The sequence below is a fragment of the Juglans microcarpa x Juglans regia genome, chromosome 5S (assembly GCF_004785595.1).
Source record: "Juglans microcarpa x Juglans regia isolate MS1-56 chromosome 5S, Jm3101_v1.0, whole genome shotgun sequence".
Classification (NCBI taxonomy): domain Eukaryota; kingdom Viridiplantae; phylum Streptophyta; class Magnoliopsida; order Fagales; family Juglandaceae; genus Juglans; species Juglans microcarpa x Juglans regia.
Genome location: NC_054603.1, coordinates 26,974,502 through 26,988,654, shown reverse-complemented (window position 1 = coordinate 26,988,654; position 14,153 = coordinate 26,974,502). Strand labels below are relative to the sequence as shown.

The 14,153-nt window shown below is 36.9% G+C and overlaps 1 protein-coding gene across 1 annotated transcript; it reads left to right on the top strand.

Moving 5' to 3' along the window:
* Positions 1 to 12,899: 12,899 nt before the first annotated feature.
* LOC121267321 (lipid phosphate phosphatase gamma-like) lies at positions 12,900 to 13,755 on the top strand. The gene has a single exon (XM_041171170.1). The coding sequence runs from the start codon at positions 13,010 to 13,012 to the stop codon at positions 13,685 to 13,687; it is 678 nt and encodes a 225-aa protein (XP_041027104.1). The 5' UTR covers positions 12,900 to 13,009; the 3' UTR covers positions 13,688 to 13,755.
* Positions 13,756 to 14,153: the final 398 nt, after the last annotated feature.

Sequence of the window (14,153 nt, the reverse complement as noted above, 5' to 3'; positions counted from 1 at the left end):
CAAAATGAGCAGTACCTTTAAGGTATCTCAAGATGCATTTGACAAGCTGAAAATGAGCCATTGTAATTGTCTGCATGAACTGACAAGCAAAGTTAACGCTATAGGGTAGGTCGGGCCTTGTGAAAGAGAGGTATGGCAGTCCATCTACAATTGTTCTATACATTGTTGGATCAGAAAACAACTTAGTAGAAGAGCTCAGCTGTCAACTTTTGGAATGCATTGGTGTGGCAATTGGTTTGCGATCAACCGTATGAAAGAGAGATAGCTAAGTAATAAACATGTTGGGGCCAAGTCTATGCACTTCAGCACCAAGAAAGTGATGGAGATGCCTGAGATCCTTAATTGAGAATTGTTGACCCAATTGTTGAATGAACCATTCTATTTGAGATGGATTTTCCCCAATCACCACCATATAGTCAAGATAGAGCAGCAAAATAAGTAGACCTTTGGGTGAGTGGCAAATAAAGAGGTTAGGATCTATATTGCTAGAGTAGAACCCAACTCTAGCACCCAAGCTGAACAAGAAAATCACTTAGTCAATCAATCAAACCATACTCTTGGAGCTTGTTTGAGCCCATACAAAGCTCAATCAAGTTTGCACACATAAGAGGGATGATCTAGATGGACATATCCAAGTGATTTTTGCATGTAATCAGGGGTGGTTAGCTTTCCATGAAGGAAAACATTTTCTACAACATGCTGTCTAAGCTCCCAACATTTCACAACAGCAATGGTGAGTACTACTCGAATGCTGGTAGGTCAAATAACAGGAAAAAAGGTTTTTGAAAAATTGACACCATCTATCTGAGTGAATTCCTTTGCAATGAGGCAAGCCTTAAACCTTTCTAGTGAGCCAATAGATTGACATTTGGCTTTATAGACCCGCTTACAGTCTACCACATTCATGTCTGGATGTTGAGGTACAAGAGTCCAAGTTTGAGTTTCAACCAAGGCAGTGAGCTCCTCTTGCATAGCTTGTGTCCAACCAGGATGCTTTTTGGTGGAGACAATGGACTTTGGGACTGTTGGAATAGGAGATGGATGCAAATTTGCATAGTTTGGATCTGGTTTCCAAATCCCTGCTCGTGACCTGGTAACTATGATACAAGAAGCTGGTGAAGGGGTAGAGACTGGAGCTGGGTTTGAGATAGATGTTGTTTGTGCGACAGGCTCACTGAATGACTCATGTGAGCAATGATCTGAGGGCTCACATGCAGGAGAGGTTGAGGGAGTCAGAGGCAGCAAAGGAGGAGCAAATGCTAATGTAGGAAATGAAGATGTGCTTTCAAAGGTGAAAAAGTCCCCCTCAACATTTGTAGAACCATACAAAAGTGCTGTTTGGAGTAAGGTAAGACTGATTCATCAAAGACCACGTGTCTTCAGATATATATTTTACCCAAGGGGGATATAGGCACTTGTAGCCTTTATGCTTAGTGTTGTATCCAATGAAAACACAAGGGAGGGTCTTTGAGTCCAAGTCTGTGCTACCTATAGGCACCAAGATATGGGAAGCATCTGGAGCCAAGAATGCTAAGGACACTATAGTCAGGGTGTGTTTTATGTAATCTAAAATAAGGTGAGTCCATGTCCAAGCTTTGAGAAGACAATCTGTTGAGTAGAAAAACAACTATGGAAAAACAATCAAGTCAGAAACGTTGAGGTAGATTTCCATGAAATAGCATGGATAAACCCAACCCAGTAATGATACGGTGTCTTCTTTCAGCCTTCCCATTTTACTCAGGTGTATTAGGACAAGCAGATTGGTGGTGAATACCATGGTTTAGCAAATACTTTGTTAGAGTATTGCTTGAAAAATTCTCCACCTTCATCAATTTGAAGCACACAGATTTTAGTGTTAAATTGGCATGCAACATATTTGTGGAAGTGAACAAGCTATCAAACCATTCATATTTATGTATTAGAGGAAACGACCAAGTGAAACTAGTATATTCATCGACGAAAATAGCTTAGAACCGAAACTTGTCCTCGAAAGAACAGGAGCAGGCCCCAAAGATCGTGAATCTTGTAAAAAGGAACATTGATATTTTTGTCATGAGGCAAAAAAGGGAGCTTTTTTGCTTTAACCATTTGACAACTAGTATATATTTTAGTTACTTTGGACTGAGAATCATAAAAAATAAATTGATGATTAGAAAGATAATCTAAGATTTTTGCATTAGGGTGTCCCAAACGCAAATTCTAGCTAGCCTTATTTGTCTTGCATAAACGAGTTGAGAAGTAGGCAGCAACTTCAATAGTGTTAGCTGGATCTAGTGAACTATCATAAAAAATAGAATAATTCTACTTATCATCCTCGCACACCACATCCACACTTATTTTAATTTTATTTCCTCTGACAAGTATGTGGTGTATGGATATTGAGTAGAACAACGCAATTAGTTTAACAATAATAGAATAAAATAAATAAAATAAAAAATTAATTTTAAAATATATAAAGTGTGTGGTATGGGAGGATGAGTAGTATCCCTCTTAAAAATATATAGGCCTTTCCACTTCTTGCTAGTCGCAATTACTCTCTGTGTGGTCCTGTCATTTACCACAAAACCAGAACCAACAAACTCAATTATGAGAGGTAAATCAGTAGTTAACTTGCTAATGGAGAATAGATCCTTTTTGAGATCTGGTACTACAAGAACATCAGTTAACTTGGTGTGAGAAGAATCTGTCCTAATAGTGGCTTGTCCTATATGTGGAATGGAAAACTATTCTTACAGGCGAATTTGCACAATGAAGTGCACCGACCGTTGACATATTTAATGAAATGGCTCATTTTAGTTTTACTTGATGTGAATGAGTTTTGGGTAGATCTGAACTTAATTTCTGAAACGCTTCGTCTATCATCTCTAGCATTGAAACCATGCTTGCCAAATGCCACAATGCTATGATATAGACATGAGCAACAAGAAAGAGCAAGAAGATGACCACCATAGACAGAAACAACAAAAAGACGCTCTGGGTATCAATAGCTATGATCAATAACACCAAGAAAGCAACGAACCCAAAAAGTTAGGCCATCATTAAAAGAGAGACCCACAAAAATGTTACAAACAGGTGCTTGAAGACCTTAGGAATGACTGACATTGTGGAGGAGAAAGAGATGGGCTTGGAGGTGTATAGAGAGGCAATGGTAAAGACAATAGCGACTGTGGAGAAGAGGGAGAAGGTGAAAAGGAAGATGAGGTAGAAGAACTGGAAGAGGAGGATGAGGGACCATTCACGGCGGATCTAGGACAGGTCGATTTGTTAGTAGTTCTGGATCTAAACTAAGAGTGGGTGAGTGAAGAGGGAGTGAGCTAGGATTACAAATGAGAGAGGGTAGATGAGGATCAGGGTGGTAAGGTAAATAGTCTTAAAGGACTACTTGGGGATGAAGATTGCTTCTCTAAGAACATCTGGGATTGTGAGGTATTGGAGCTGTTCAGGGGCTAGATCTATAGCTGCGTGGATATCAAGATATGGATCTGATAATGAAAAAAAAAAACACGAATATGGAAAGGATTCGTCGCAGCAGGATACTGTCGCGTGCAGACCCAAGATCTCTTAGTTTCAGTTCTTTCTGATGTTTCTTTATCTTCTATCGTGTTTTCCTTTTTTTTTTAATAAAAATAACATCTGACAACAACATTAAAATAATAATTGGTACGCGAGTTGGTGCGCCAACCTGCTTATACTTAGAAAAACTGATGTGTAGTAGGCAAGACTTTCCCACTCCTAAACATAACACCTTCAGAACTATGATATGGTGTTAGAGAATGAAGATTACTTGCATTATTGGTCATGTGGTCTATTACACCAATGTCAAGATGCCATGTTGTTTCTTGAGAGTCCTCCAATTTTATAGCTGTAAAATTCTAGAGAACACTACCAACTGTATAAGAGTGGTTAAAATTATTAAAGCATTTGATAGCTGTATGATTCCTTTTATTACAAATTTGGTAGACGACAGGTTCATCTTTTCATGCAAACTGATTAGAAGACTGAGAAGAGTTTGAGAACCACGAGGTTGAGAGTTTGAAGACTTCGAACCAGATTGATGTTCTATTTTCTTGAACAAAGCCACAACCCTTAGAATTGAAGGATGTTGAGTTTCCTTGATTCTTTTTGTTTTTGCTCCCCTTTTGGCCATAAAAAAAAAAAAAAAAAAAAAAAAAAAAAAAAAAAAAAAAAAAACATCAGTGAGGATAGTGGTTCATCCATTTTGCATTGATCTATGTAATTTTCCAGAAGTATGACAACTTCAGGATAGGAAGGTATGGGAGGACGAAACATGGTGGTAGTAAAAACTTCATAGTCCTTACCGAGGCCATTGAGAAGCCACTAGGATTTTTATGGTCTAGTACAGGTTTCCCAATAGGTCACGAGTGGTTTTGAAACGTCTCAGATATACACTAAGGGTGTCTGAGCCATGAGTGATGGAGGTAGTCTTTGCCTGAGAGCAAGACTTCGATCTAAAGAAACACGAGCAAAAACATGCACTGCATGCCATACTTCAACAGCTGTTATAAGTCCAACTACAATGACAAGTACTTCTTCGGATAGGGTAGCTGTAAGCCACCCTTTGACCAAACGGTCTATCTTATGCCATTGTAGAAATGCCCTGTTTTGTTGGGGTTCAGAGTCACCATTAGCAATCAGCTTTGGTGGTGGTTGAGTCTCACTAGTCACAAATCCTTAAAGATCATAACTTTCAAGGATGTTAAGCTTTTGTGTCTTCCATAAGAGAAAGTTGGTGGAAGAAAGATGGAGTGACACAAGTGGGAATGGTGTTGGTGGAAGAGGAAGAACTAGAAGACATATTGAGTAGCTGCAGGAAAATCTCTTTATCTTCTCGTCAACTTGGATACCATGAAGATTTTTAAGAAATCTTATCTCACGGAATGAGATAGAGAGATGCAATTGTATTCATTATATAGTATTGTTAAAGAATGAGAGATATACAAGGTAAACTAAATTTATGTAATGTTCTATAGTTATATAGCTAATGTAGTATGTAACGCTCCAATCCCGGTGGTCCAAGGGTTAGCTCATTTTCTTTAAAATCATGTTTCCCAATACAAATATAATTTCCAAAAGCTCCCAAAGAAAACATAAATTCATCTATTTAGACCAACTACATAAGTTCCTCTACAAAGTCATCGATACAATAATTCAATAAAATAAATCAAATGTTTCACAAACTCCCAATAAACTCAACATTATGACCTATCGATTACATATGTCTCCACAAACCAAATAGAACTAAATAGACATATTGAAATCCAATCTACCAAATAAAAATTCCCCCACAGCAATAGTACCCTTATGTACTTCACTCCCTATCCCCAGCTAATCTTGCCCATGCTTTCTATTCCTAGACTCTAGCTAAACCATCAAAATCATATGAAAATAATGTGCAGATAAGAGGATAAATTATCAACAACTCAATATGTATATAACATATATTAGTATGTAAATATTAGCTATTTACAGAGTTGTTTGAATATCTTGCTTGATAAAAAATTTGAACTCAAGGATCTTGGACAACTTAGGTATTTCCTTGGTTTGGAGGTAACTAGATCTCCTCAAGGGCTTTCTTTGCGTCAAAGAAAATATGCTCTTGAGATTTTGCAAGATGTTGGCTTTCTCGGGGCCAAACCAGCCTTATTTCCTATGGAGCCAAATCTTAGACTCACTAAAAGTGATGGAGAGTTGTTGACAGACCCAACATTTTTTCGAAAATTGATTGGTAGGCTCTTGTATCTCACTGTTACAAGGCCTAATCTTTACTATTCAGTTCATCGGCTCAGTCAGTACATCGACAAGCGTAGACAACCTCACTTGGTACCAACTTATCGCATTTTACAGCACATTAAAAACACTCCAGCACATGGTCTTTTCTTTCCAGTTGATAACTCTTACAATTAAAGCTTTTGCAGATTCAGATTGGGCATCTTGTTCTGACAGTCGTCAATCTACAACTGGTTTCTTGGTATTTCTTGGTGATCCTTTGGTTTCTTGTAAATCAAATAAACAACCAACTGTTTCTCATTCATCCACTAAAGTTAAATACTTATCAATGATATCCACTACTTGCGAGATTGTTTGGCTTCTCAACCTTCTCTTTGATTTTCATATATTTCATACTCAAAGTGCTCAATTGTTTTGTGACAGTCAAGCTACCCTACACATTGCTGCCAACCCGATGTTTCACAAACGCACAAAATACATTGAGCTGGATTGTCATTTCATATGAGAGAAGATACAAAATAGAGTAATCAAGATTTTTCATCTAGCATCACAGCACCAACTAGCAGACGTGCTCACTAGAGCCCTTGGACATCTTGAACATTTTTTGCAATTAATCACAGATGGGAGTTCACTCCATTTACTCTCCATCTTGATGTGGAGTCACTACAAGAAAACAGATTTTTTCCGGCGTCACATTTCATTGCTAATACTATGGAAAATCACTGGAAATACCCATTATTGTCGATTTTTCAAATGCCGCATGTTCGTTGGAAATGTTTGCTTTTTTTTTTTTTTTTTTGTGTAAAATCAATGAACCAAAAAAATCGTCACAAATAGTATGTTATTTCCGGCGATTAAGTAGTCGCAAATAGTTTAAAAACATAGGAAATCATTGAGAAAATTTTTTTTCGAAGATAACTTTTTGCCGTAAATACTATAAATTGCTGCGAATAACAGTTTTCAATGAAAATGTGTTTCGATGATACAAGCTTATGGTAACCATACAGACATTTTAGTACAAACGTTATTTGCGGCAATTAGACATTTCCATCGATCACGAAATCATCGCAAATATTTATTGTCTTTTCCATCGAAAATTTTCGACATTGAAATATTATCTGCGATGACAAATTGATCTTTTGTAGTGACTTAAAGTCGTCACAAATAATCCGTTACAAAAATAAATAAATAAAAATATTACTAGTGAAACGTTTCACTAGTATCATTATCCTTATGATATATTTTTATTGTATAATCAATGTGGATTAACTTCTAACCTACAAACAGATTTTCTAACCTATAAACATAATCTTAAATCAAGACTTTATGTAAGCAAGTACCTTTTTTTCGATAAGTTTGTAAGCAACTACCTAAGAGACGCATTTGACCTTAACATAGCAAATGGCTTTGACTCCCCAATTTTTGGAACCCGTGTACTCAAAGGTATTGAACAAATGGGTTGCTGAAGAATGGGTAAGGAGCTTAAAGAATGTCTAAAAAACCTGTAGGCACATCGAATGTAATACACATCCAAATTATAGGTTCTTGCCATATGCCTGCATGTTGCCAAAAATCCAATATTATGAGAAATAAAGAGACAGAGCAACGGACATGCACTACAAGTTCAAAGAGGATTTCCAAACCACCCAAAGTTTTGCAGGCTTCACAATTTTACCTTACACTATGGATTGCACTAATATTCTTTTTACATACTCAAAAAAGATCCTATGTTATGAGCTACTAATATGACCAGAACACATGATCTCCTTAACTCAAATGACAACCCATTAGCTTCAACGGATATATATAATGATGCCCTAAAAGAACTATAAACCAGTTCAATATTAAAAGACAAAGTTCACTTACCTGCAATTAGGATAAGAGGCTATAGTTGACGTTCTCTGTTGTATACTACCTAATGAATTAGTTATTGAAGAATTGAACATATATTTCATTGAAATGCAGCCAAAGCAATAAAAATGGTTGAAATATGATTATAAAGTTTATATGAGATCTGTACACACCTTGAGTCTTTGTTTACTGTCTTTGTCCCTGAAAAAAGCACCATCTTACCCCACAGTTGGAAAGGTGTGATGCACCTAAAACAACAAAGGAAGATAGGATCTTAAGCATCAAGAGATTTAAGTGATTTCAAAAACCTCCAAACAACATAAAGCCATATAGATGACATTTCAATTCCATCAATAATATATGCATCCATGCATTGGGAAGGAGAAGTAGTAAATGAAATCAAAATAAGACAAGACATCAAAACAGAGTTGAAAGCAACCAACCGTGGTTCAACTTTCAGCTTCACATCATTTATTCTAAAATAAAATAGGGGAGGAAGCAGGGAGGAGGGCTAAACCTTGAAGCAAAAAATAGAGAAATAGGGGAAACATCTCACTGAATATTTTTAGTAGGAACAGAAAAATTCATGCTTGGCTAACAAACATCTAAAGCTACCAATTCATTTGGATCTAAAGTACTTAACACTCGAGCCATCTACAAGTAGTACACAGTTAGACTTCACTGAACTAGGATACTCTCACACCAAACTTTTGGTACAGTCACTCCCCATAATTAATGATCAGCTACAACTAGAATAGCTGCACCCAGTGAGAATTTGATTGCATTACTAAAAAGGTAAAGTGTGTGATATAATAGTAAGATTATAAACTTCTCGATCGGTAAAATGAGTTGATGGTGTAGACAATTAAAACCAACCAAGAGGAAAAACAAGAAACAATATTCCAAACACAGCAAAAGCAGAAAAGATCCAAATAATGCATACCTTGCGATATCTATAGGTTCTAGGTCTATCTATCAACAAAAATAGGTTCTGCCTGCAAGCAAGAAAAGCGTTTAGCAATTTTAATGAAGCAACAATTATTGTGTTCAGCTTCATAAGTGTTCAGCAAGATTATGTGCTTAACTACTTGTGGGAACCAAGAAAAGTGTTCAGCAACAATATTTCCAGAATCTACTTGTAGGAGCCAAGATTATCTATTCTTGCAAACAACACCATTAACTAAATGATTGTTCTTTAAACAAGCAATAAAGGAGCTGGTTTCATTCAAGTATGATTTACTAATTGAAGCTGTATGGCTTCTGACCAAAAGAGGCAGAGAGAAGGGAAAAAAAAAAGTTATAGCAGAGGATTATGTGATTGAAACACATTTACTTTACATCCATATTCCACATGAATCTTAAACTACCTAAATGGTAAGCTAATCACCTTAAATTCCTCACAAGAGAAGGTGAGGAGCCATATTCATGGTCTTTATATTCCATGCGGTTGAAAATAGAGAGATTTTAGTTTTGGAAAGATGATTGATTTCAGCCCCAAAGAAAATTGGTATCCTATTAAGATTTTAGTGGATACATACCGTTAAAAAATGAATAGATAAGATACAAAATTGATAAAAAAAAAAATAGTGTACATTACATGAAAAAAAAAAAGAAGCAAAAAACAAACAACAAAAAAGAAAGAGTGAACTTAATTGCAAATATATAATTTCTTTCATGTAAATAAACACATTCAGTACATGTATTCCAGTTTTGTGGCTGCTAAACAACTCGTGCAAATTCTAGTCTAGCTTGCTATTGACACAAATTTCATATTTGAATAGATGCAAATTACAAACCAACATAAGGCATATCATATATTATTTTGAATAACATGATATATTATAAGTTAGGGGGATAATATGATCAATTGTCATTTCATCGGTCTTTGACCATTGATTAGGAAGCTTTTTTTCACCTTTTTTCTTTTTGCTTATGTATCTTATGAAAACAAACCATTATGATAAGCACAAGGAATAAACATAAAGAAGAGTTAGTGTCGAATAGAAGAAAGACTTGTATGGTCTATAGAGAACAGAACATGCATGAATCATATGGCACTGAGGGAATTGAAGAACAGACGAAAAATCTTGCCTTATGTCCCATGGCATAATTGGCTAGTCTGTCCACTAACGCATTACGTTCGCTGTAAACATTTGGTGAGAGAGTACTATGTATGAAGATAATAACTTGGGGTTGCAACCAAGTCCTAAAACTAACCGGAAAAAAAATATACCAGCTAACTAACTATACAACACTGAAAAGTAAACTATATTAATAAAACTTTACAATGTAAAACATGATTAAAAAATACAAAGTACGACTAAACTTTGGCAATCCATGTTAAATGATCTAATTCGAATTTTGTCCATGTTAATCTAGGCAAAAGAGAGGTAGCTTGAAAGAAAGTTATGGAACAAGTTTAGTGGTAATTTGGCTAGAGGTAAAGATTTTGGGAGGTAAAGTTTATTATTCTTAATTTTTTTTTAAAAAGCACAAGTAAGATTTTGGAATTTTTTTCAGCTAGAGGCAGAGGGAGGCCTAGATAGGCTTAATATGGAATATTAGAAATAAATTAAAGAGAGGCAGTATTGGTCAGTTAAGCCAAGGTGACCTGCATGCATAATGCTTAATTTGGATCATCAGCTAGATAGCAATCAATTTCTAGACATGAATTAATGCAAAACTAACAGTATTACTTTGAAACCTCATGCAAGCATGCAGCTGCAGGCAATTAGTCATGATCATCAATCATCCTTGGCTATGGAACCCACAGCTGCATGCCACATGCACACACAAATTAAAACTGATCTTTAATATGATCCAATGTAGTATACTGCAAAAAAAAAAAAAAATGTCCACAAAAATCTGAATGTAGTATGGTGCAAATGAAGAATGTAACCATGGTCTTGTATACTCGTGACATATGTAGTAAGTACCTGCAGTGATAGAATGAGAAACACCTTCTAAGTTCACATGTTTACATCTAAAATTATCAACATAAATGATGTTTAAAAAGCCATTGACAGGGGAGGCTGAAATTGGCCGTTGCAGGGGATGGTAGGTAAATTACCACAAGAACATAATAACAAGATTAAAATTAAAATGAAATAACTACGGGAAACAAAGATCACACGCAAGACACAGAAAACCAAATGGTTTAAGTCAAATTGACTCTGGGAAGAGAGTAGACTCAATAAAAAAAAAAAAAAAAAAAAAAAAAACCTAAAGTCAAGATTACTCTCCAAAAAAATGCAATAAAAAATAAAAAAAGAACCTAAAATTATCAACGAGACACCATACAACACTACAATCCACTGGTAAAAACCCTAATGCTTTGTTTTCATAAAACCCTAATAGAAAAAATACCCAAACATGGTAAAATCGATAATCATTGTATAAAATCAGACTGATAATATAGTATTCACGAAAAACAAACTTAAAAGGATAACTAGAGAGAGAGAGAGAGAGCATGAGAGAGACACTCACCTGCTAGGTGAGACGGCGACATTTCCGTAGCGACATAACTTGGGAAGGGGCGGTAGTACACAGGCTCGGAGAAGAAGGTCGAAGTGGAGAAGCGGGTACTGTGATGAAGACTGGGTAAGGCTCGGGGGCAATAAAATATTTAGTGGGTTTTGGCGCCCTAGGCTCAATCCCGTCAATTTTATCACATTGTGACTAGTTTTTTAAACTTGCGTCGAATGTTTTCGCCATTAAAAGACATAAAATCGCTACAAATACATCACTTCGTAGACCACATGTTTAAATTGTAAAAAGGCCGCGACGATCTTATTTTTGCTGCAAAAGCTTACTTATTACGGCAATTTTATTTGCGGCAAATTTAAAATCGCCCTAAAAGACGTTTCCTCTTGCAGTGAGTATCACAACACATGTTAAGTTTATGTATCCTTTACTTAGTTTGTTGTTTTTGACACTTAGCTTGTCAAGTGGTTTTATATTTTAAGTTAGTTACGTGGCTGTGCTGAAGAGGCATATACATATATATATATATATATATATATTATATATATAACGCTTTGTACAGTCTATTTACTCTTCAGTAAAATGTAACCAGAACCTTCCAGTCCTTTCATATGCTAGTTGCAAATCTAGCTAGCAGTCCTTTGTACAATCCTTTCATCTGCTAGTTGCAAAGAGAAGGTTGGACAAATCTATGAAAGAGGAGATATATGGACCCTGCTGCCAATTTGCTAAGCCATCAGCGAGCGGGAACCTTGAGTGTTAGGTCGGAGGCTTTGCGCATGACTTCGTTAGAAATGCCACGAACCAACAGGTGGGGCTTATAATTCTTTAGGCGTCTTTGGTTGCGCCGAATAGATCAATGGATGTGGTAGTTTGAACTTTTTGTGGAAGGGAATGCTCCATTATAGCTAGCGAAAAAGGAAAGTCAGTTTTCTTGACAGGATCTTCAACTAATGATGAGTTACGACCACTGACAGAGAACATCATGCTATCGAGTTTAGTTTGCGCGCATGTCCTGAAGTTGATGCTCCAGGGATTGTTTTCGATCCCTTGCTTGGGGACAGGGTTCCGGTGCCTTACCACGGTCACGATTCTCGTGAATGGGGTTGATGCAAACTACTGGGGTTAGGCACATGGCCATTGCCAACATCAAACTACTCCTCGTCATTGGGAGAAACATCAGAGCGCATAGAGCAAGGCCGTCACTCGTGCTGACAGGTGGAGCCATGGTTCGAAAGTGGGAGAGCTGTTCTTGCAAGAGGTTCTCTTGTATTAGAATCTCCATGTTGCAGGTGAGCCCTTGGAGCTGTGTTCAAGGGTCTTCGGGGCGCTGCAATTTTTTAAAGTGCAAAGGTGGTATTAGCAATAAATGTCGTTGGAACCAGTTTTTTTGAATTTAAATGGACCATCATTTAAATAGAGAGTGATGGAGCCGCGTATTTGATATAGGGTTTTTATGTACGTAGGCTGAGCATAAAAGTTGAGTTTGATAAAAGTTGTGATGTTATATATATCTCATATCTGGGTCGTCCATGTAAAATGCCCTGCCCCGTAGTACAGGAGCTGATCCCATTGATTTGGAGACTAGGTAGGTGCATCTCGCGTGCATGTGCATGTGCATGTGCATGAAATGGAAGTACGTACGTACTGGAGATGACACAAGCTATATACATAGCTAGCTAATTCTTAGCCCACATTGTTGTCAATTCATTCACACCCTACTTTTAAATTTATTGTAATCCTCGAGGGCGGCTAGCTAATAACTAATAAGTACTTCAGATCAGGAACCTACTTTTCCCTTATAAAGTAATGAACCCTCCCTCCCAATCTCTGCAGTCCAACCAACTCTCTTTAATTGCCGTCTCTGATCTCTATTCCATCCAGCTCTCTATCTAATTTTAAGCTAACTTTTTTTTTTTAATCAGCCATGAATGTGCCGCCTTTGCTTGAAACGGTTGAGATGACCGACGTTCGCTATCTAAAGGGTGATCATCTTGGCCATTTCCTTGCCTGGATATCTCTTGTTCCCATCTTCATCAGCATCGCTGGCTTTCTCTCCCATCTGATATTCCGCCGCGAGCTCCAAGGTTTGTTCTGTGCCCTTGGCCACGTGATTTCCCTGCTTTCCACCAACTTCATCAAGAATATAGTCAAGCAAGCTCGACCTCAAACCTGCGCCATGCTCGGTGTTTGTCACTCCTACGGATGGCCTTCAAATCATTCCCAATTTACCACTTTTTTTGCTTCATACGTCTCTCTCTTAACCTACAGACGTCTTGGCCTCTGCAATGGGAAGTTCAAGTGGGTTGGGGCTGCTTTAGCTTGGTGTCTTGCTTTTCTCACCATGTATTCTAGGGTTTATTTGGGGTACCACACTTTTGATCAGGTCGTGGCTGGGGCCTTTCTTGGGTTTGTTCTTGGGATTTTCTGGTTTTGGGTGGGATATTCTTTCATCTTCTGTTCCTTTCCAGCTATTGAAAACTGCAAGTTGTGTAGAATGTTCTGTATTAAGGATACCTCTCACATTCCTGATGTGATGAAGTTTGAGTACGAAAATTCGAAAGCTGCTCGGAAAGCCAAAGCCACGGGCTGCAAGTGCCTCTAATTGATGAATCTGACCCAAATGTACTATGTACGTGCGAGTTATGATTAGTTGAAGAATTATTTTTGTCAAAATAAATTGCGACTTTCAATTCACCTCTTGATCTCTTTTGTATGTTCATTTTTTTTTTTTTTTTTTTGGTAAATCTGTGATCAGATGGTATAAAATCTCCATTTCTGATAAACACAAAAAAGTAGAACCATCATTACATCATGAATAAGAACTCTCTGATCTATCTCTCTCTGTCTCTCTGAAAGTTTTTTCTCCCAGCTTCTCTCTAGAAAACCAAACCCCCACCTTTTCTCTTTCGGGAGGGCCTTCCCTCTCTCTTCTCTCCTACCCATCTAGCTTACATTTGAGTATCAAGAATACTTTAAATATTCTCACTATTATTTTTTATTTTATTATTATTTTTTATCTATTTTTTTATTATTCATTATTTTTTATCTACTATTTATTATTCTATTAT